The sequence below is a fragment of the Mya arenaria genome, chromosome 10, assembly GCF_026914265.1.
Source record: "Mya arenaria isolate MELC-2E11 chromosome 10, ASM2691426v1".
NCBI lineage: Eukaryota > Metazoa > Mollusca > Bivalvia > Myida > Myidae > Mya > Mya arenaria.
In genome coordinates this window covers 66,913,331-66,936,279 of record NC_069131.1, presented here as the reverse complement: position 1 = coordinate 66,936,279, position 22,949 = coordinate 66,913,331, and the positions used below count along the sequence as shown (strand labels likewise).

Here is a 22,949-nt window from a genome sequence, read left to right as displayed (position 1 = left end):
GACATGTCTAAGATCATTTACATATTAAACCCATTTGCCGAATTGAAATATCCTTAAGTAGATTGTTGGCTGATAGATCTAATCTGTCAATGGCAGTATTTCTATACAAAGATCAGAACGTAGGTTAATGTTAATATCAAATAATAGCACATGATGGTACTGTTTGAGAATATGAACTGTTATTTACGTAATTGTCAACAAGGTTTAAGTATTTCTTAACTACTACTCTCCATTGAAAACGTAAAGAAATTTGAAGAAAATGAATACCGATTGAATGCCATCCTGGAAGGTAAAATTCAAATCGATGTAAGGCCATAGTAATTCTGATGAGGTCTTGACCTGAATTGTTCCAGTCGGCTGAGTCCCTTACAAAAAATAAATAAATGCCCGCTTCAATATTATTGCAGATAACGGATTTAAACACACTACCATTTAGGTAATGTTTTGTGTAAGCATCACTATCATTTCAACAAGCCGAATCGACGTTTCGTTTGTAAAGGTATACCTTTGATCGTATGTGTTTAAACTTTGATATCAAAACTCACGTAAGGAGCAAACCGTACTTTGAGTTAAAAAATATTGACCAATAAGTCAAGCATGAACAGTAATATAGCTATGTAAATAACAACATTCAGAATAATTAAGAAAGAGATAATACCATTATTTGTCTATCAACTAATGAATAGGTATATGCACTTGTATACTATGTATATAAAGAGAACTTACAGCTGAAGTATTCTTGAATGTATGGAAATTTTGCCTGGACTTCTGCTCTTTCCTTGAAATGCACCAAAATAGAAATATGTTTGATTTGTTTCCTATACGCATTATAAACAACAGACATACAACACAAGATGCCATGTTCTTTACATTTTTATCAATAGACCGCTACTTCCTCTGTATTTAGGTTAACTAATATTTAACAAACACTGCCCTTGTATATCTATGAAATGCAATTGTGTCAGCTATGCCTACCCTTTTAACTCGAACCAGGTTTTCCAACGTGTGTTTTAAGTCCTTCTCAACTGTCATGCGTATCTAAACAGAAAATAACACTACGTTAGCCAAATAATATGGGAAAACGATGATCTTATCTTGTAAATAATACTAGTTTCAACAATGTGTTCATTACTAACAGTCTCTTACACCAGTACAGACTCAGAATCAGACTTATATCACACTTTTACAAAATTACAAAGAAGCATCTTAATTTCATTCGTTTTACAGAACCAAAACGAATAATGGTTGAATTTTTAGTAGTTATATAGATAAAATACCTAACACTCGAATCAACAAATTTTCTGTGTATATTCCCTAAAGAATAATAATAACAGTGGTATAATAAATTCGTTTCAGAGGTTAACACCTCCTTCCTGTGATTGTTTGAGCTCTACGTACTGCTTTGATAATTTTAACAGTATTATTAATAGATATTTCAACATCGGACAAAATACGTTTGAGCTCTACGTACTGCTATGTTAATTTTAACAACATTATTAATAGTTATTTCAACATCGGACAAAATAATTCATCTGGGTTAGAAAGCCATGTTACGATGGTTAAGAACATATTATCATTGATAAAAAGAAAAAGATCCTCTGGCTTCAATTTCCCTCGCCAATTCATAATTAAAGATTTTACCTCTTAACACCATCAGTTTGGTTTTGTTCCACAGATAAAGCAGCTAAAGGCTGTGTTTATTGTCTGACGACCAATCAATGTAAATACTTTCATTGATTAATATTATTTTATTCATACTCACATTTCTGGCCATCTTGATGCAGGTTTTGTATTAATAAAAAAGCATGTTGAATCCAACGTAAAGTTCCAAGTAGTGTAGAATGACAATACGAAATAGATCTATATTCGCATTGGCTACCGAAATGCATTTATTTATATATATATTAGGCACGGTTAATTTTGAATTCTAGCTTGCTAAGATCTTTTCTGACTGCGATTGTTTACAACGCATGTTTATCGCTGTAGAAATAAGGTATATAGATACTAAAGCAAAAAATAATTTGGTAACGCATTTATTATTTAGATCATGGTATTGTAATTAACTTTAAGCGGTTTGTTGCCTCTCAACTTAATATTAATGACGTTTCAAAATTGTATTCATCAGTTTCGCAATGTTATCAGTGCAGGGAAATTGAAGACACATTCCATGTTTCTTTCTTTCTCTGCCCACTTTATAGGGATTCAAGAGCGATCCTATTGACAAGTTACATACATCGATCACACTTCAAATAACTCTCTTCCGCTAAAAAAAGGCAAATGACCCAACACACTCAAATTTCAAATTTGTCAACACATTTGTCAGACAGATCAACATATTTTTACTTATCATCATAAATTGAACAGACCTGACATTTACCATCTTCTTCTTCAAACGTTATTTCTTTACATTCCCAATCACTCGTACACTTTTATTTACTTTATTTCATAAGCTGTTACACGCCTATTCTCTGATATTAATGCATATACATACCCTATGACAATTCGCAATACAATTTATGATAGATTAAACTATATAATATTGTACCTACTAAACATTTTGATACACATAGTTTACACCACCTATTTTTACATTTTAAAAGCAGCGTGTTAGAACGACGGAAACAAAATATTGTATACACTTTATGCTTTCTTCTCAATTACTTCAATACATTTCGACCAACATTGTGCATTCTCCATGTACTTTAGCTAACGTTTTCATATGGATTAAGTTTGTTTATGATTAATGTTTGTATTCTTTATTCTGCAATGTTTATCTAAATCGATACTGTTCAAACCAAGTGCTTGGTATGGCAAAATGATTGTTATAGAAAATGTGTGTTAATGCTTTTTCCATGCAAAAGCGAATGGGGGGTTATAAAAGAGGAACTTAAACATTGATATACCTGTAATAACTATATTAATAAACAAAACATGTTGTACGAGGTCTCACCTTTTCTGAATTATCAAGGTCTAGTTTTACTTGTTTTAGCTCATCACTGAGTTCCTGCGTTGTCTGTAAACGTATCAAATAGTGACAAATTAAAGTTTTTGTTTATTAAAATCGCTTGACAGAAATAACAGAATATTAAATCAAATTTTCGTACAAGTATCATGATAATTTTTATCGTTTCAGTTTTTACCTATACAATTAATGTAAAGCTATTTGGTGGGCAAAAATGCTTCTACAATAAGATTTCATGTTCTTTATAGAAAATATTAAACCTGAACATATATTGTAATCATATAAAATACAAATATCATGTGACATACAATTAACGAAAATGTCAATAAACATGAAAACAAATTAGAACTTTTTATCTACATGTATATACTCATGTTTCATATTGACTCACAATGAGATCCACTGTTCTTACCTCTTCAGATTTTTCTACGACCTTCTTCGCTTGAAATAATTCTTTTTCTAGTCCCTTTCTAGTATGTAAGTGTGAAATTATACACAGCGTGACAACGTGTTATCTTTTTATTGATGCTTAAAATAAATCAGTACACACCATATGCAATGAACGATTTAAGTGTTGAAAACACGTATACAAAAGGTTCAATCGCCACAATTAATTAAAAGGTATATGTTTCTGACTCAGTTTAATTATAACGAGGGTTTAAGAGGAAGAGGAGGAACAATTATATGATTATAAATATATCATATCCACAATATTTATTTATAGTTCCTAGAATTTTAAAGAAACTTTTGATATTTTCTTACAATTTTAATTCTATTGAGTTATGATTTTATCCCAGTTATAATTATATCTGTCAGTTCACTCCACTGACATACAAACAAAACGTGCTTATGTCCGTTAACGGCTTTATTCTACCAAAAGCTTTTCCTTGTTGATTCCTCATACGGATTTGTCCGTTTGAGGACAAATCTCACCAGGAGTATTTAGTCCGTATAAGACATTCTTCCTCCATGACTAAATTGTTTAGATATACGATGAAAACCACGTCCCACAGTTTATTGCTTATAATTCACATCACTTATATTGTAAGATCTTGATGTCTAAATTCACATGTTTTACCCTCCAAAAGTGTATGGCCCTTTGCACATAATTTCTATTACTATTTCTTGTTCATGTAACTGAAATGCAAATTATAAGCAAACTGTTTATAGTATTTTAAATTTTCGAATGGTTGATACTTTTTTTCAATTTTATTAAAATCCATCTACATGTTAGACTTATTATATCGTAATATTCACCATTGATCTTACCTTTTCAGATTAAAATCATAGGTCTATATTTATGCGAAAAGCTACGGAAACAAGCTCAGTAGCAAAACGTTTAAACATAAATCCGGTTTAATGGCACTGGGTAAACGCTAAAGACATAGAACATAAAATCACAAACAAGAAACATGGAAGAACAGCACAAAACTCCACAAGCAGCACAGTGCATACATACTTTATATAAAAAACTAGGTATGTTTATCAACAATTGTTAGGTACCGCCTTGGACCGCCTATGCCATAAAAATAACTCCTAAACGAATATTAACGTTATTGTTTTCCATTCTTAAATTAAGTACTAACATTTGTATTTTGCAAAGACTATTATTCTAGATATGGGCCCAATTCAACGTCTAAATATATATATAGTTCCTCTGATATTGAAACCGGTCCAAGTACGAACAATAAACATGCTTGTTAGAAGTCTCACATTTTCTGAACTAATAAGGTCTATTTTTCCTTGTTTCAAATCGTCACATAGCTCTTGCCTTGCCTAAAAAAGAATCATATCTATGTTATGTAATCTATCTGTGTCAATCAGAGTTATTCTAATATAAGAAAACTTGACACTTGGGTAGGTTTGCTCGTATTTTGTTCATGACGTTCATCTCACGTTCTACAAAGTGAAACTAAAGTTATAAAACAAATGAGAACAATGCTGATTACATTTTGTATCGGTTAAGGGTAACATTTGGTGTATTAATAAGAAACTATTTTGTATTGACGAAATGGTTATTTCAACTGGTCAACTTTAATTGCTGTAAATCCAACAGCTTAAACAAATGTTTATACTTTCATTAGTTTCTGTCTGAAATTTCTTCAATAGCGTTTCAATTAGTAATAAACAGTGCATATACAATTATTTATAAATGTTCGTTTGTATGCAAAGGATCACTTTTTGAAATAAGATCATTCAAGCAGTGTTATGGCACATAGCAAATAGCTTATAAGTAGAGAACTGATAACCATTTGTTATTTGTATTCATTTATTTTCATAACATTTCATATTGTTTACTATTGCCTCGTACTGTTTTAGATTGTCCTAAGCTTTGTTTCAATTTAATGCTTTTTCGGATCCCTTTCTTTTCTGAAACGAGTTTATAGTAGCATTGAATTAAAATGTTTAAAATGTAAAAGGTAGTAGGATAGTTGTTTTTGATTCAATAACATCATCAAATGCAGGCAAGCAGACACATAGGAGACCGGAAAATGACATAACAAATTTCTGTGTCTAAGGATCATATCTGTCAAATTACATTATAATGCCTTCGCAACTTTTATTTTTATAGATTTCCCCCAACGCTCAAAATCGATCAATACATCATAATTAATTTGCTATATACAATGACCAATGTAGGTGATTTACCAAAAGCTTGAAAAATATATGTAACGTATATGTGCCTGACGTAGGTTTTTTAATTACTCTTGAAGAGGGAGAAAAAAACAATTGTATGATTATATGTTTTCATACACAATTACACCTTTAGTTGTAAGCATTTAAAAACAATTATGATACTTGCTCGTACTTTTGACACTATTAAGTTCTAATTATGTCCTAATTAACTTTAAATAAACACCTCTGAAATTACATAATAAGGTTGTGCGCTTTAACTACACTTCTTTTTCCTCCAAGTGCATATAGCAAATTTTAAGCTATTGTTTGTATAAATAGGTGTATTTCATTTCTATTAACTATCAAAGTCCTGATCTCTCTCCTCTAATAATAGGTGTTTATGAAAAACCACTAAAAATTGTGACACTCACCTTTTCAGATTTGTCAAGGTTTTGTTTCACTTGTTTCAGCACATCATTCAAATCCTTCCTTGCCTGGAGAAGTAGAAGAACTATATATGTTGTTACATAAACTCTCGGTATGATTGACCATAACTATAATATTCTATACATTTTAAACTAGACAACAACATAGCTTAGAGTATGCGTCATTCAGGAAATTCTTTCGAAGTCTATAAACGTCTCACTTACAGGAAATAGCGACTTCTCCGCAATATTGTTTCAAATGATAAGTACCGATGATGATATACATATGAATAAAGAATGAAATATAATGAACAAATAGCAAAACTATAACATTTTTGAATTAGGACAATACAAACAATTAACCATTGATTTTTGGTAATCATTTATAACTATTCTGAGTTATGTTTATCTTTTCCTCAAGTAGCTTAGAGCTTACTTCTTCAGAATCTTCCAAGCGATCTTCAAACCCCAAAGATTCGTTTTCGATTTCCTCCCTTGCCTGAAAGCAGAGATGCTAAGTTTTAAGTGTGTAAACATAGATCAATGACAGTGAAGTGGGATTGCACACAGTTAAACACTCAGATACACGGTCATCGAACCGACGTGCTTACATTTCCATATTAGACGGAAATAAAAGTTGAAATTAAAAATAATCTGTAACACAATTCAACCGAAAAAGCAATCAAATTGTAATGTTTTTCATTGTGAGAACGAAATAGGTATAATGTGAAAATTACTATGTATACGTTTGCATAATACTACGTGTGTGATGCGAACTGAGGATACTCTTTTAACCTTGCTTGATTGTCCCTAATTTTCTTTATGATTAAGCAGAAAAAAATATTAAGTAAAAAACATGCATACATATACAATTGATTGTTGTTGAAGTGTAATATCAGAATGTATTTCACGAAGTGAGCACTAACATTAATATTTTACGAGCGGCGTCGGGAGCATATCGGGCCCGTTACGATATCGTTCAATGTAACTAAGCACCTGCCAATATATTTGTGCTCGGATATAGTGTTTACGCTGGTATACTTGACATCAAGGGTGTATTTAATACCGTTCGACATAGTGTACTGCCATTATTTAGAAAATGAAATAACTTTCTCTAAAGGCGAAACTGATGGTAAATATGTAATCGTCTTTTGAAGAATGTGTGTATGAAAACGGACCTATTTCCGAAAGATTTGTTGTAATCAAAAGTGTATCGCAAGGCGGAATATTATCGATATGAAGTTATCTCCCTTTCATTGAAAACCTTGAAAATAATGAAAATTGTTTGACACTGCATCACATTACATCGATTAAATGAATTCGATATATGCCAAGACCAATGTCAAGAGTTGATATCCCTTGAATAAAGTACGATGTACAAAACTGTTTGTAAGAGGTCTCACCTTTTCTGAATTATTCAGGTCTTGCTTCACTTGCTTTAACTCATCACTGAGTTTCTGCCTTATCTGAAACCAAAGATGAATGAGGCATTTTGTGTAATATGCTATTTCTTTGTGCGACAATTACTAAACTATTTACACGATTAAAGTAGACACATAAACTGCTTTGATTGTCTTCGTTCTACCAAGGCCATTCAGTCATCTTTAATAACGGGCATCAACAAAATATTTAATGAAATATTAAGTCATACAATTGCTTTTGATTGAATAACATCATTGACTCTGGTAAGCAGATATTCAGGAGACCGGAAAAAAGCATATCAATTTTCTGTGTCTTTCACATTTATTTAAGGTATATATCTGTCATACTACATGATAATACATTCGCAACTCTAAGTTCATCCCCCTGCCTGTAAATAACGCTATACGGCAATATTAAAACCAATTTTGCAAAGGGTCTCACCTTGTCTAATTATCAAGGTCTTGTTTTACTTGTTTTATCTCATCACTGAGTTCCCGCCTTGTCTGAAAACGTCAAAGGATGGGCTATTTTGTTACAGATGCTATTTGTATGAGAAAAAATGACGAAATTATTATTCAAAATTATAGAATTGAAAATTATTTTTCTGCGTTTCATTGATGTATGAAGTGTCGAAAAAATTGCACCTTATTTGCATAAACACTAACAGTGTTTATTAAAAAATTAGGTGTAATTTTTCCGACACTTCATACATCAATGAAACGCAGAAAGGTACTGCAATACTTATAATTATAACTATGAAAAAAATATTTTTATTTTTATTTTGCTATAATCCTAGAACCGCAATTCATCCCTCGATGATTCCAAGTAACATGTAACCTTCCCACGCGTATGAATACATCGTGACTTGGAGACACGTTGAGATTAATTTAATAACAATGAGACCAGTAATGGCTGCCGACTCCTAATTGTCTTACCATTTCGAAACGGATTAACTGCACTTTTTAGGTAAGATGTTTACGTCAAGGCGACTTGTTTAAACTCTGAAATGTATCTTCCAATATTCCTGGCCTAAGGCAATATTTTTTTCCATTAATTTAAAACCTACTGGCTTGTTGTTAATATTTCTGAATGGTTGGCATATCATTACTTTCATAAACTTTGATAAAGCTGTTGACCTAGATCTAAACTTTCATTTTCACTTTCATTTTTATTTGTCACTTCAAGTCAAATGAAACGTTCATCAGTTCTTCGATTTCTGGAGGAATCTGAGCAGCAGTGGCAGCAGTTTCCTCACTCAATTCGGGCTTAAACAACTCAAAACTATCAGAGAGATCTTCAAACAAGTCGAAACAAGTCGAAATCTGACCCGCCATGTTTACTATTGCTGCAGACGAACTTTCAGCTTCCACTTCACCGCAATCAATTTATTGCCATTAATTATAACATATAAAACGAGAACAATATTTTAAATAGGTTTATTGTTCAATTGTTGCTATATTTTAACCCCAAATTATTTTAAGATTTACATACACGAAAGCTTCATGGGGAAATGAATGACTATCGCGGAGGCTGTTAAATCCAATAGGACTTCAGCAATTACTCGCATCTGCTCAAAGTTGTAATTATATATACATATGAATTTACATATCTTAAACTTATGATTAATGAACATGTCAATAAACATGCATTTGATTGAAATATAAGCAAATAATGAAGTTTTTCTTCGACGTTTAATAGCCATTTACTATATTAATATGCATTTACATTTACATGGCCATGAATACCATTGCTCTCACCTTTTCAGATTTTCCCAATATCTGTTTCGCTTGAATAAACTCCTTTTCTAACATCTTTCTTGTCTGAAAGTGTGAAATTATAGACATCCTGCAACTCTCGAAATCAGTCAATACACGTGATCATTCATTTGTTATATACAATGACCAATGAAAGTATTTTACTTCTAGCTTAAAAACAGTATGTTAGGTATATGTTCCTGACGTAGGTTTTTTAAAAACTGTTTCAGAGGAAGGAGAAAAAAACCATGATTTTATGTATTTTATACACAATTACACCTCTAGTTGTAAGCATTTATAAGCAAGTATGATACTTGCTTATATTTTTAATCCGAATTAACACCAGTTAGTTATTTCTAATCATACACACACATAAAGAACATTTTTTATTGCTGATTCCTTATACAATCCGTAAGGGGCGCATATCGCCAGGACTCCAATTTATTTTCAGACCTTTAAAGGCAATATTCCCTTCAACCGGGACTCAATTTAAAGCATATGAATGAGTCATTCCTATTCCAATCTACAGATATTAGATAAAAGCTGCGTCGCATATTACAACCCTTTTAACGAACACCTCTAAAATTACATAATAAGGTAATGTGCATTAAATACACATCTTACTTCTCTAAATGCATATAACCAATTTTAAGCTTTGCTTGTATACATATGTGTATTTCTTTTCGATTAACTGTCAAAGTCCTGATCTCTCTCCTCTAATAATAAGTGTTTACGAAAAATCACTAAAACATGTGACGCTCACCTTTTCTGATTTATCAAGCTTTTGTTTCACTTGTGTCAGCACATCATTCAGTTCCTTCCTTGCCTAGAAACGTAGAAGAATTATTTATGCTGTTACATAAGCTCTCAGTATGAATGACCATAACTATAATATTCTATAAGTTTTAAACTAGACAACAACATAGCCTAGAATATTAGTCATTCAACTAAATATATCGAAGTTCTATAAACGTCTCAACTCACAGGAAATAGCGAAATAGCGAATCAAGACGGTTTGGTGTCATTAATATACTCTTTATTATTTCGCTTGCAGTGACTCCTTTTCCTGTTTTATTGCATACAATTTATGGAGCAATCAAAGAAGTATGAGATAATAGGTACATGCCATGGTAAGGAATGTTAAACGAACATTCACAATGTCATTATTGAATTGTTTCCACACACAAGTGCATATAATTGCTTTTTGCATAAAGCTGGGCCTAGTTGTACGTCCAATATTGAACTATTAATGTTCGGCTATCTGTTTGGACTGTTATAATTACTGTCCCATCGAATTATAGGATTTAAAAGACAGGTATCTATTTGTAAATAATTATATACTTATTATTTTAAAATGTCACACCTTTTTCTGAATTCATTAGAAATGGTTTGATTTCAAATGAACGGTTTTTGGAGCTAAATGATGATCGTGGCCTCAATTCAATTCAATCTTCTATTTCACAGGGTTATAACAATATTTGACCACATCAGGTCATTTTAACCAAATAATTCATATTGCCAGTCAAACGTAAATCTTCTTTACATTTACATATCTAGAATTACCGAGGAACCTTCAGTCTAAACTATTTGACAATACAGTAATGCCTTTTCAAGCCTACTCCGGCAAGGTTCGAGACTTCGAGGACAATTTATATTGCCTTCAGAAAACGCAATGTTTGTTTGCCATTAACCAAATCCAGTAAATCCACAAAAGCGTATAGGTTTCAAAGCGGACACTAACTCGATATACTTTAAGACTAACATTACATCCTAGATAATATTGTTGGGGGTTAATTTGAGACCACATCGACGTTTTATGAAGGTGGCACTTGGGCCAAATACTTAAGATACTCTGACCATTCCTTTTGTTTAGATAAATTAGGAATTATGAAAATCAATTGCAGGTTTATTATGTTTAATTTGATCAATTTATCCAGTCAATATATGGTGTGTTTATTTGATTCGTTATGTTTGTTTTGAAATAGGAGTATATTGTTTTACTATATAATTATTTTTATGTGACCGGTGATATTTATCTGTTTGCCAAGAATTATAAATATGTTTGTGTAAATTTTGACCTTTTCTGAACATTCTAGTTTTTCTTTCACTTGTTCCATCTGTTCAAACTGTTCATTCCTTCTCTAAAAAGCATTGTGTTACATATGTTATCTGTATGAACAAAAGCTTCTATAAGTGTTCAAACAATGAACAAAGTAACAGAATACTAGAGTATTATCTTACGTGTTCTACTCAGGTGCTCCAAGCGTCTTAAATAACGGGAAAAAAACTCGAAATATAAAATTATAACTGCACAATTGCTAAATAGCGACTTTTCCGCAATATTGTTTCAAATGATCAGTACCGATGATGCAATGGATATCAATATAAATAAAGAATGTAATATACTGAACAAATAGCATTCTATAACATTTTTGAAGTTAGACAATACAAATAATTAACCATTGAATTTTGATAACCATTTAGATATGAGCTATGTTCATCTTTTCCTCATGCAACTTAGCGCTTACTTCTTCAGAGTCTTCCAAGCGCTCTTCAAACCCCAAGGAATCGTTCTCGAATCTATCCCTTGCCTGAAAGCAGAGATACTTAATTTGAAGTTTTAAATAAATAGATCAATGACAGTGAAGCTTAAAACAACACCTCACATACGTGGGATTGCACACAGTTAGACACTCAGGTCGTCGATTCGAAGTGTTTACATGTCCATATAGGACGGAAATAAAAATTGAAAATACAATATAATCTTTAACACAATTCAACCTAAAAAGCAACCATATTGTCATGCTTTACATTGTGAGAAAAATAGGTATAATGTGAAAATTACAATTTATACGTTTGCATAATATAAGGTGGGCGATGCAAACTGCGTATATTCTGATGACCGTGCTTGACTGGCCCTAAATTTCTTTATGATTCAGTAACAAAGAGAGTAAAAAACAGGCATATATATACAATTGATTGTTACGACATCGTTCAATGTAAAAAAGACAGCTGCCAGAATATTTGTGCTCGGATATAGTGTATACGTTGCGATACTTTACATCAAGGGTGTATCTGATTCCGTTCGATATAGTGTAGTTCAATTATTTTGAAAATGAAAAATCTTTCTTTTAAAGGCGAAACTGATATAAAGTATATATTCGTCCGTAGACAAACATGTGTATGGGAGTTATTTCCGAAAGCGTTGTTGCTATTCAAAGCGTATCGCAAGGCGGAATATTATCATTATGAAGTTATCTCCCTTTCATTGATGTATTCCTGAACAACTTTGATATAGATATATTAAAATGGTTTAACACTGCATGATATCGAATATATTAAATGAATTTGCTATTTGCCAGGACTATTGTCAGTGTTCTACTTCAAGTGTTATCCCTTGAATTATGTACGATGTACAAAACTGTTTGTAAGAGGTTTCACCTTTTCTAAATTATTCAGGTCTTGCTTTACATTCTCTAGCTCATCACTGAGTTCCTGCCTTATCTGAAAACGAAGAAGAATGAAGTATTTTGTGTCATATGCTTTTTGTATGTGCGACATAACTAAACTGTTTACATGATTAAAGTAGGCACATAAACAGTTTTGATTGTGTGTGTTTCAACTCGATCTACTAAGGCCTTTCTGTCATCTTTGATAACGGGAAACAACAAAATATTCAATAAAATATGCTTAAGTATAATAATAGCTTTCAGGGTTAAATGTCACTTATTGTTAATTTTCACTAAAAAAGTGTTAAAGTTTTTTGATATATGCTCAAATGGAATTAAATGTCATGTTCTTCATTGAAAAGCTTACATTTAATATATTGAAATTGAAATTGTATTAAATATATATTACGTTTATATGAACAACTTATGTAACTTCAGATAAATGAACACGTCAATAAACATCAATATAAACTATTTATGAAATTAAGAAGTTTTTTCAAAGCTTGGAAGAAATAAGTTATATTAATATGCATTTACTGATTTGTCAAATACCAATGCTCTTACCTTTTCAGATTTTTCAACGACCAGCTTCGCTTGAAATAACTCTATATCTAACTTCTTTCTTGTCTGAAAGTGTAAAAAATATACATCTGGGGAAGACCCTTTAAGCGTCATGCACATAATAATAAATAAATCACTACACATCATCTCGCATTTGCTATATACCAGCAATATTGTCAGTGTATAACAATTAGTTAACAAAAGGTCTCAATGTCACAAAAGTGTGTGACACCCATCTTTCTGAATCATCATATTCATCATCTTGTTCCATTTGTTTCAACACATCATACAGTGGCCTCTTATATGAAAACGTAGGATTAGTTAGCTTGTTAATTATGTCACCTTTATGAATAAGCATTACTATATTACTCTTTGTGATGAAAAAATAGCTTAATGTAGTGTTCTTAACTATTGATACAGTTCTACTAGTTCTTCAGATGTCTTAAATCACAGGAAATAGCGATATAGCCAATCGAAGTTTTTGATAATATATTTATTCCATCGTTAGAACACTTAAACGAAATTTTACAGTTTTGTCATTCACTGAATTAATGTTTAAACACACGTACAAACATTTGCTTTTATTCAGGATTTTAATAATAGACATATGCCTAGTTTTACATGCCATGATAAACCATTGGTTCAGCTATTAGATTTAACTGTTATTATGACCGTTCGTTCTAATTTAAATCATAGGCTATAGGCAGGAACTAACCCATCTTGTTTAATTATATTGAACGCGAAATCAGTCCCAGTACGGTTACAACTAAATATATGTTTGTAAGGTATCACCTTTTCTGAATTAACAAGTTCTGTTTTCACTTGTTTCAACTCGTCACATGGCGCACGCCTTGTCCGAAAAAGTATAAGAACTATTGTACATAAGCCATGTGTATGAATCACGATTATTCATGTACATGCAACTTGACACTGGTGTAACACAGGTCGTGTTTTGTTTATCTCGAAACAATTATTTCTAATGAGATAGATTAAATGTGCAAAATGATGATGAAATATTTTAACGGTTTAGTGATACAATTATTTTGTTGTTAACTTTAATGGCAGTGAAGGCTACAGATTATGTTTTGGGCTTTTATTACTATATATGTATTGATATATATATATATGAATGTCACACATGGACATCCTGCAACTCTCGAAATCAATCAATAAACGTGATCATTCATTTGCTATACATTGACCAATGAAAGTATTTTACTACTAGCTTGGAAAATGTATGTAAGGTATATGTGCCTGACGTAGGTTTTTTAATTACTTTCTAAGAGGGAGAAAAAAATGCATAATTTTATGTATTTTATACACAATAACACCTCTAGTTGTAAGCATTTATAAGCAAGTATGATACTTGCTTATACTTTTAACACGATTTAGTTCCAATTATATCCGAATTAACACCCGTTAGTTATATCTAATCATACACACACATAAAGAACATTTTTTTATTGCTGATTCCTTATACAGTCCGTAAGAGGGGCCTATCGCCAGGACTCCAATTTATTTTCAGACCTTAAAAGGCAATATTCCCTTCAACCGGGACTCAATTTAAAGCATATGAATGAGTCATTCCTATTCCAATCTTCAGATATTAGATAAAAACTGCGTTGCATATTACAACCCTTTTAACGAACACCTCTAAAATTACATAATAAGGTAATGTGCTCTAAATACACATCTTATTTCTCTAAATGCATATAACCAATTTTAAGCTTTTGCTTGTATACATATGTGTATTTCTTTTCTATTAACTATCAAAGTCCTGATCTCTCTCCCCTAATAATAAGTGTTTTTTCGAAAAATCACTAAAACGTGTGACGCTCACCCTTTCTGATTTATAAAGCTTTTGTTTCACTTGTGTCAGCACATCATTCAGTTCCTTCCTTGCCTGGAAACGTATAAGAATTATGTATGTTGTTACATAAACTCTCAGTATGAATGACCATAACTATAATATTCTATACGTTTTAAACTAGACCTCAAGTCGGTTTGATGTCATTTATATACTCTTTATTATTTTGCTTGCAGTGACTCCTTTTCCTGTTTTATTGCATACAATTTACGGAGCAATCAACGAAGTATGAGATCATAGGTACATGCCATGGTAAGGAATGTTAAACGAACATTCACAATGTCATTATTGAATTGTTTCCACACACAAGTGCATATAATTGCTTTTTGCCTGGACTATTATCATATAGCTTGGCCTAGTTTTACGTCCAATATCGAACTATTAATGTTCGGCTCTCTGATTGGACTCCTATTATTACTGTTCCATCAAATTATAGGATTTCAGGCGGGTAACTAGTTGTAAAGAGGTCAAGTTCCAGCATTTTTAGAGTTATATACTTATTATTGTAAAATGTCTCACCTTTTTTGAATTTATTAGAGATGCTTTTATTTCAAATGAACAGTTTTTGGATCTAATCGATGATCGTGGCCTCAATCCAATTCAATCTCATGTATAACAGGGTTTTAACAATATTTGACCACATCAGTTCATTTTAACCAAATAGTTCATATTGCCAGCCAAACGTAAATCTTCTTTACATATACATATCTAGAATTACCGTGGAACCTTCAGTCTAAACTATTCGACAATACAGTAATGCCTTTTCAAGCCTACTCCGGCAAGGTTTGAGACTTCGAAGAAAATTTATATTGCCTTGAGAAAACGCACCGTACTTTGCCAAAAACCACCACATCCAGGGAATCCACAAAAGCGTATAGGTTTCAAAGCGGGAACTAACTCGATATACTTTAAGACTAACATTACATCTTAGATAATATTTTTTTGGGTAATTTGAGGTTATACTAAAACACGCTCGTCCTTTGTAGATCATGCAATGCTAAGCTGTCCATTCCAATTTAAATGGCGAAATAATCAAATATGCATTTTATAGCTCAAAGAATCGTTTGGAAATGAACAAGAACTTTACTTCTTAGAATTTTAGTGAAAGTTTTATCCTGTCGAGTCGCATAATTCCGTATTGCATCAATTTATTATATTCATGATCAAGTGACAATGACCCGTGATCCTACATTACGTCAATCTGTATCTATTACCAAATCGACGTTTTATGAAGGTGGCACTTGGCCCAAATACTCTGACCATTCCTTTTGTTTAGATAAATTAGGATACATGGAAATCAATAATGGCTTTATTATGTTCAGGCATGATCAATTTATCCAGTTAATATATGGTGTTTTTATTTGATTCGTTATGTTTGTTTTGAAATAGGAGTATAAAGTTTTACTATATAAAAGAATTATAATTATGTTTGTGTCAAGTTATACCTTTTCTGAATATTCTAGTTGTTCTTTCACTTGTTTTATCTGTTTAAACTGTTCATTCCTTCTCAAAAAAATCATTGTGTTACATATGTTATCTGCATGAATAAAATTTCAAACAATGAACAAAGTAACAGACTACTGGAGAATTATCACACGTGTACTACTCAGGTACTACAAACGTCTTAAATAACAGAAAAAAACTCGAAATATAAAATTGAAACTGCACAATTGCGATGTGACTTTTCCGCAATATTGTTTCAAATGATCAGTACCAATGATGCAATGGATATCAATATGAATGAAGAATGTAATATAATAAATAGAAAGCATACTATAACATTTTTGAAATAAGACAATACAAACAATTAACCATTGAATTTCGGTAACCATTTATGATTATTCTGAGCTATGTTCATCTTTTCCTCATGCAATTTAGCGCTTACTTCTTCTGATTGTTCCAAGCGCTCTTCAGACTCCAAGGAATCGTTTGCGAATCTATCCCTTGCCTGAAAGCAGAGATGCTAAGTTTGAAGTGTGAAAACATAGATCAATGACAGTGAAGCTTAAAACAACACCTCACATACGTGTCGTTCGGGATTGCACACAGTTAGACACTCAGGTTGTCGAACCGACGTGCTTACATGTCAATATTAGGCGGAAATAAAATGTAAAATGAAATATAATCTTTAACAAAATTCAACCTAATTATCAATCAGATTGTAATGCTTTTCATTGTGAGAAAATAAAGATATAATGGGAAAATTACAATTTATACGTTTGCATAATTTAATAGTGTGTTATGCGAACTGCGGATACTCTTACTCTTATATGGACCTATTGCTTGATTGGCCCTAAAGTTCTTTATGATTAAGCAAAAAAAAAAAAAAAAAATATTAAGTAAAAAAAGGCATACATATACAATTGATTGTTACAGTGTAATATCGGAATGTATTTCACGTAGTGAGCACTTACATCTATATTCTACGAGTGGCATCGGGGGCATATCGGGCCCGTTACGACATCGTTCAATGTTAAAAAGCAGCTTCCAATATATTTGTGCTCGGATATGGAACATACGCTGCTATACTTTACATCAAGGGTGTACTTGATTCCGTTCGACATAGTGTAGTACTATTATTTCAAAATGAAATATTTTTTCTTTTAAAGGCGAAACTGATAGTAAGTATATATTCGTTCTTAGACGAAAATGTGTATGAGAAGGAGTTACTCCAAAAAGCTTTGTTGTTATTCAAAGTGTATCACAAGGCGGAATATTATCAATATGAAGTTATCTCCTCTTCATTGATGTATTCCTGAACAACCTTGATAAATTGAAATGGTTAAACAAGTGATATCCCTTGAAGTATGTACGATGTTCAAAACTGTAAGAGGTCTCGCCTTTTCTGCATTATTTAGGTCTTGCTCTAATTGTGACAATTACTGCACTATTTACACGATTAAAATAGACACATAAACAGCTTTGATTGTCTTTGTTTCAACTCGTTCTATAAAGGCCCTTCAGTCATCTTTGATAACGGGAATTATTTATTTTTTTAATAAATATGCTTAAGTAAGGGTTAAATCTCACTTATTATTTATCATCTCTAAAATGTTTTTAATAGTTATTTGGTATATTCAAGTGGAATAAAGAGTCATGTTATTCATAGAAAAGCTGACATTTAAACATATAATGAAATAATATTAAACAAATATTACGATTACATGAACAACTTATTTAACTTGAGATAAATAAATACGTAAATAAACATTTATATAAATGAAATATTTATGAAATAATGAAGTTTTTTCAAAGTTTTGAAGAAATGAGTTATATTAATATGCATTTACTGAATTGTCATATATCAATGCTCTTACCATTTCTAACTCTTTTTCTAACTTCTTTCTTGTCTGAAAGTGTGAAAAATATACATGTGGAGAAGACGCTTTAAATGTAATGCACATATTAATAAATAAATCACTACACACCATCTCGCATTTGCTATATACCAGCAATATTGTCAGTGTATAACAATTAGTTAGCAAAAGGTCTCGCTGTCACAAAAGTGTGTGACACCCATCTTTATGAATCATCATATTCATCACCTTGTTTCATCAGTTTCAACACATCATACAATGGCCTCTTTATATGAAAACGAAGGATATGTAAGCTTGTTAATTATGTCACCTTAATGAATAAGCATTACTATATTATTCTATACGATGAAAAGGTGACACCAAAATAGCTTAATGTAGTATTTTAACTATTGATACAGTTCTACTAGATCTTCAAGTGTCTTAAATCACAGGAAATAGCGATATAGCCAATCGAAGTTTAAGATCATATATCTATGCCATCGTAAGAACACATAAACGAACTTTTACAGTTTTGTCATTCATGCATTGAATTAATGTTTAAACACACGTACAAACATTTGCTTTCAGTCAGGATTTTTATAATAGACCTATCTAAGACCTAATATCCAATATATTTATCACAATGTATTTATCTAGTACATAGATGGTATATAAGCCCTATTGGACCCAAACATCCATCAATAACATTTTCCAAAAGAAAGTGAAATATCTGATCAGCTTAACGGTCGAACAGGAATGAGAGGCATACCCAAGCACATGTTTTACATAAGTTGTACGATTTGTCTTATGCATTTCGTACAGTTTAAAATATTTGTTAGTAATCAAATAGTGCGTCCTTGTTTATTCGCCTTTCCGTCTGTCTGTGTTTTTTCTACTCTCTGTCGGTTACTTGGCCATATGTCTAATCGCACAAAATTTTGCACAATGGTATGCCATGTAAATAAAATTTTATTGTAATTTGCAATAACGATAATCAAGTTTTTCCTGAATGTTCATTTTAACAGTATGCTTGTCATTCATGCCTTCGAAACATAACTGTACAAATTTGGAAGTTCGCCCTCATTCTCCTGAACAGTAAAACAAATGTTCTAAAAATAAGGGCGCTTTTGGTAAGATTTATGCGACATCCTTTAGGTCAAGTTCACACCTACAGGTCAGAATACCTTTCTGTATGTAAATATTTTGACTTAATATTATCAGCAATATATGCAAAATCAAAAAAATAGATGGGAATGTTTTAATTAAATCTGTGAAAAATATGCTAATCGACAAGAAACAATACAATTGTGAAAAAATGTGCTCGTTGAAGAAGTTATCACAAAATATATTGTAATGAATGTGTTTGGATAACGTGTGGTAATTGCCCTATCGAGCACAACATTCACAAAAAAGAGAATGAATATTATGAATTGTTTGGTCAAACAGAGCCAAAAAGCAAAGAAGCAACATATATTTATATTTATGGCACATGTGTTATTCATCTGAAAATTATTTGAAGACGACCAGAAACTGTTCGTAAAAAGTTCGTAAAGTAGGTGTGCCGTGTAGTTTAAGAGAATAATCACAGACGTTTATTGTTCATTAATTGTGCGCAACGGATGACATATCATATTACGACAACTATAATTCATTTTCTTTATGTTGCTCATTGTCAATGTTTACCATTGACTTGCTTACCCTAAACATATTTTTATGGTATATTACTAAAAATCAAATTTTAAATGTTCTTATTTAAAAAAATGATGAAATGGTAAACACTTGAGACGATGAACTTATACTTAAAATTGCATGTATCATCTACGAATCTTTTTGCACTGTACGATACATCATGTTAAAGCAAAGAGAAAATGTTCAATATAACGGCATACCATTTGTGGTTCTTGATTGGCAATCCCAATTGAGATTGCGTTCCCTTCATCGCTTCCATCAACTTCCTCCTGAAGTTCACAAACATCCATTAGGTCATCCATTAAGCATTTCAGGGCAACTTTATTTTCCTTTAGGCAAAACTGTTTAAAGATATGCTTATGTTTGGCTTCCTTCATCTGCCGTTTGACCTCTGAAATTTTCTTGTCAAAGTTCCGGTTCATCAAGTATAGGTAACCAGTCAACGAATTGTTAACATAATCATCAATTTGACCTTCCTTTTTATCAACCCAAAACGATATATTTTCACAAACAGAATAAATGCATGAAAATGCGTATATGTTTTCGTCGTTAATTTTACACACTTCTTGCCGAAAAACGCTTATCGAATCTTCGACTTTCTGTTTCAGTTTATTTTCCCAATCATCAAATTCTTTATTGCAATTAACCACATGGGAATTATTTGTTTCGATTTTTGTATCGAATTCTTCCATTATGCGCTTTGTGTCACCTTTAATCTCATTCAAAGCTGCAGACATAGCATTAACTTGGTCGAAATCAATACTTCTTGTCTCGAGACACAAATCAACAACCTCATTACCACATGAAAGATGATCAGCATGAAGACATCTACCACAAATCATAGAGTCATGAGTTCTGCAAAACAGTAAAGCTCTTTCAGTAGGGTGGTGTTTACATATTTTATCAGTGATATCATACATAATACACTTTGAATTATGTCCATCCTTTCGAAACATCTTCACAATGTGCGTTTGGAATTTCCTCCCTGTCTTGTGAATTCTGAAACATGTATATCCGATGTTTCCACATGTATTGCAGAATCTTATTGCCTTTTCGTTACTGCACATGTCACACTGAACTTGTTTTGAAGCCATGTTAAATGTGTTTTGTACTATATTTACATCACCATATGAAATTATAAAACATTAAATCCAGATATGAGGTCGATAATACAATGTAACACTTAACTCCGGGGACGACAAATCAATATATGAATTTATCATTAGAAGCAAACCACGTATTTGTTTAAATCAGATCTTCTTAAAATTGATGTGATATATTTAAAGTCTTTTATGTTTAACACATTGCTTTACTTCAAAATCACCACGCGTGCAATTATAGTATTCAGCGCACAGAAAGGACATAATAATACATTTACGTCCCTGTGCGATACCTTTGTTCGTATTAAATATATCAATTCGAAATTTGATATGCCTATTGATCATAGCTTATACCAAGGGGGTTAAACGTGGGACGCTCGTTATCAGATATTATCCAAATGATTATCTCCAGTATCGGCAAAACTAAATGGATATACTTGCATGTACATGTGCACATTACAATGGATTAAAAAAACTGTATACCTTATACCATTACTGTTTCAATATATAGTAATTAGGTTTGCACAAGAACATTTAAAAAAAGTTCAAGCTTAACATTGTAATTACATTCATTGTCATGTTTTAACGTAAACATTGGAAGCATCCTGATTAAGATGACAAATAACAGAGTAAAATAAATGCCCCTATAAAGTACTTTTATACAGTTAATATGATATATACGTTATGGTCTTAGAAATGAACATATTGTAGTTTTATAAAATTGCGGCGCCGATTTGAATTATGACTTATAATTAGCAATACTCAAAAGCTGTTTGGACAAGTTTGTTGCAGTCTAATAAAAATAGTATTCAAAAAAACGTTTTGTTATTAGATTTTCGCTTTGCAATTTGGTCAGAAAATGCAATTATAAACATACTATGATGCATGTGTGGTATTTCATTGCTGCTTTGCACCTAAATATTATTGAGAGCTAAATTTAAAAATGTTCTATTTTAAAATATTAGGGCTCTCTATGGAACCGTTTACCTGTGAATAGTTGAGCCAAAACAAAACTCATAATGCGGTCATAATACGTCTAACAGTGTTAAATAGTCAAAGCTGTCTTTGAATGTGTACTTAAACTTCAATCATGTATACAAAACTCACACCCATTCAAGCTTACAATCGACTGGCTACATCGAATGTGCACATTTCTATCTAACTCTGCCACTTTTGCACATATGTGCTTTTGATTTCTGGTACGACATACGAAAAGAACAATAATACAGATTCTCAAGTATACCCAACGACAACCCACGTTTTTTTTTGTATTTACAATATCATCTGAGAGGTCATTATCTTTTAAATTACGACATATTAACAAGAAATCAACTTCTTATTGAGCAAGAATATACATTATTTAAGTGTTTCATACTTGTTCATTATTCGAACTCAAATCGGACAAAAAAGATCTATTTTGCAATATCGGAAGGCCCAAATAAGTATTTTGTTATAATACTGTCGATATGCCTTATATGTTCTGATTTTTGTACAGAAAACGCCACAAATGACACAACAAAATATTATGTCACTACGCATACAACTTGAAACATTTTTGGTCAGATACTTAAAATCAACATGTCAACTCTACAACTGTCCCTATAGTTTTTATTGTATTTTTGAAAGTCAATCATCTTTCAAAAAAACATAAATATTGTTAATATATCAGTAGTGAACATGTTGCTGACCATTTAGAAAATAAGGCGATACATTAAAAAAATCATTAAGAATATTTATAACAAACCTGACTTCGCAAATAAATGCAAAAATGTTTCTACACGGAGCGTCGTTCCAGCGAAAATCGTGCT

At 31.7% G+C, this 22,949-nt stretch overlaps 1 protein-coding gene across 4 annotated transcripts; it reads right to left on the bottom strand.

The window, feature by feature from the left end:
- Nucleotides 1-267: 267 nt before the first annotated feature.
- On the bottom strand, nt 268-21,302 carry LOC128206618 (myosin-10-like). 4 transcript variants are annotated; one of them, XM_052909200.1, is made up of 17 exons: nt 20,242-21,302; nt 18,374-18,406; nt 16,942-17,004; nt 15,030-15,092; nt 13,193-13,255; nt 12,621-12,683; nt 11,708-11,770; nt 9,943-10,005; nt 9,183-9,245; nt 7,867-7,928; nt 7,407-7,469; nt 6,440-6,502; nt 3,375-6,072; nt 2,951-3,013; nt 976-1,038; nt 727-778; nt 268-365 (listed from the first exon to the last, which is right to left on the bottom strand). In XM_052909200.1, exons 1-10 carry the CDS (start codon nt 21,133-21,135, stop codon nt 7,872-7,874), a joined length of 1,425 nt encoding a protein of 474 aa, XP_052765160.1. In that variant the 5' UTR covers nt 21,136-21,302; the 3' UTR covers nt 268-365; nt 727-778; nt 976-1,038; nt 2,951-3,013; nt 3,375-6,072; nt 6,440-6,502; nt 7,407-7,469; nt 7,867-7,871. The 4 variants fall into 4 exon arrangements, with proteins under 4 accessions (XP_052765160.1, XP_052765159.1, XP_052765162.1 ...); XM_052909199.1 differs by having other exon boundaries at nt 2,951-6,072; XM_052909202.1 differs by lacking the exon at nt 15,030-15,092 and having other exon boundaries at nt 2,951-6,072.
- Nucleotides 21,303-22,949: the final 1,647 nt, after the last annotated feature.

Excerpts from the sequence above, each read along its gene's own strand:
- LOC128206618 (XM_052909199.1), bottom strand. The coding sequence starts at position 21,135 with ATGGCTTCAAAACAAGTTCAGTGTGACATGTGCAGTAACGAAAAGGCA. Across the intron at positions 18,407-20,241 it reads CCAATCAAGAACCACAAATG|ACAAGAAAGAAGTTAGAAAA; the intron begins GTATGCCGTTAT and ends TCACACTTTCAG. Across the intron at positions 12,684-13,192 it reads TCGTTGAAAAATCTGAAAAG|ATAAGGCAGGAACTCAGTGA; the intron begins GTAAGAGCATTG and ends CTTCGTTTTCAG.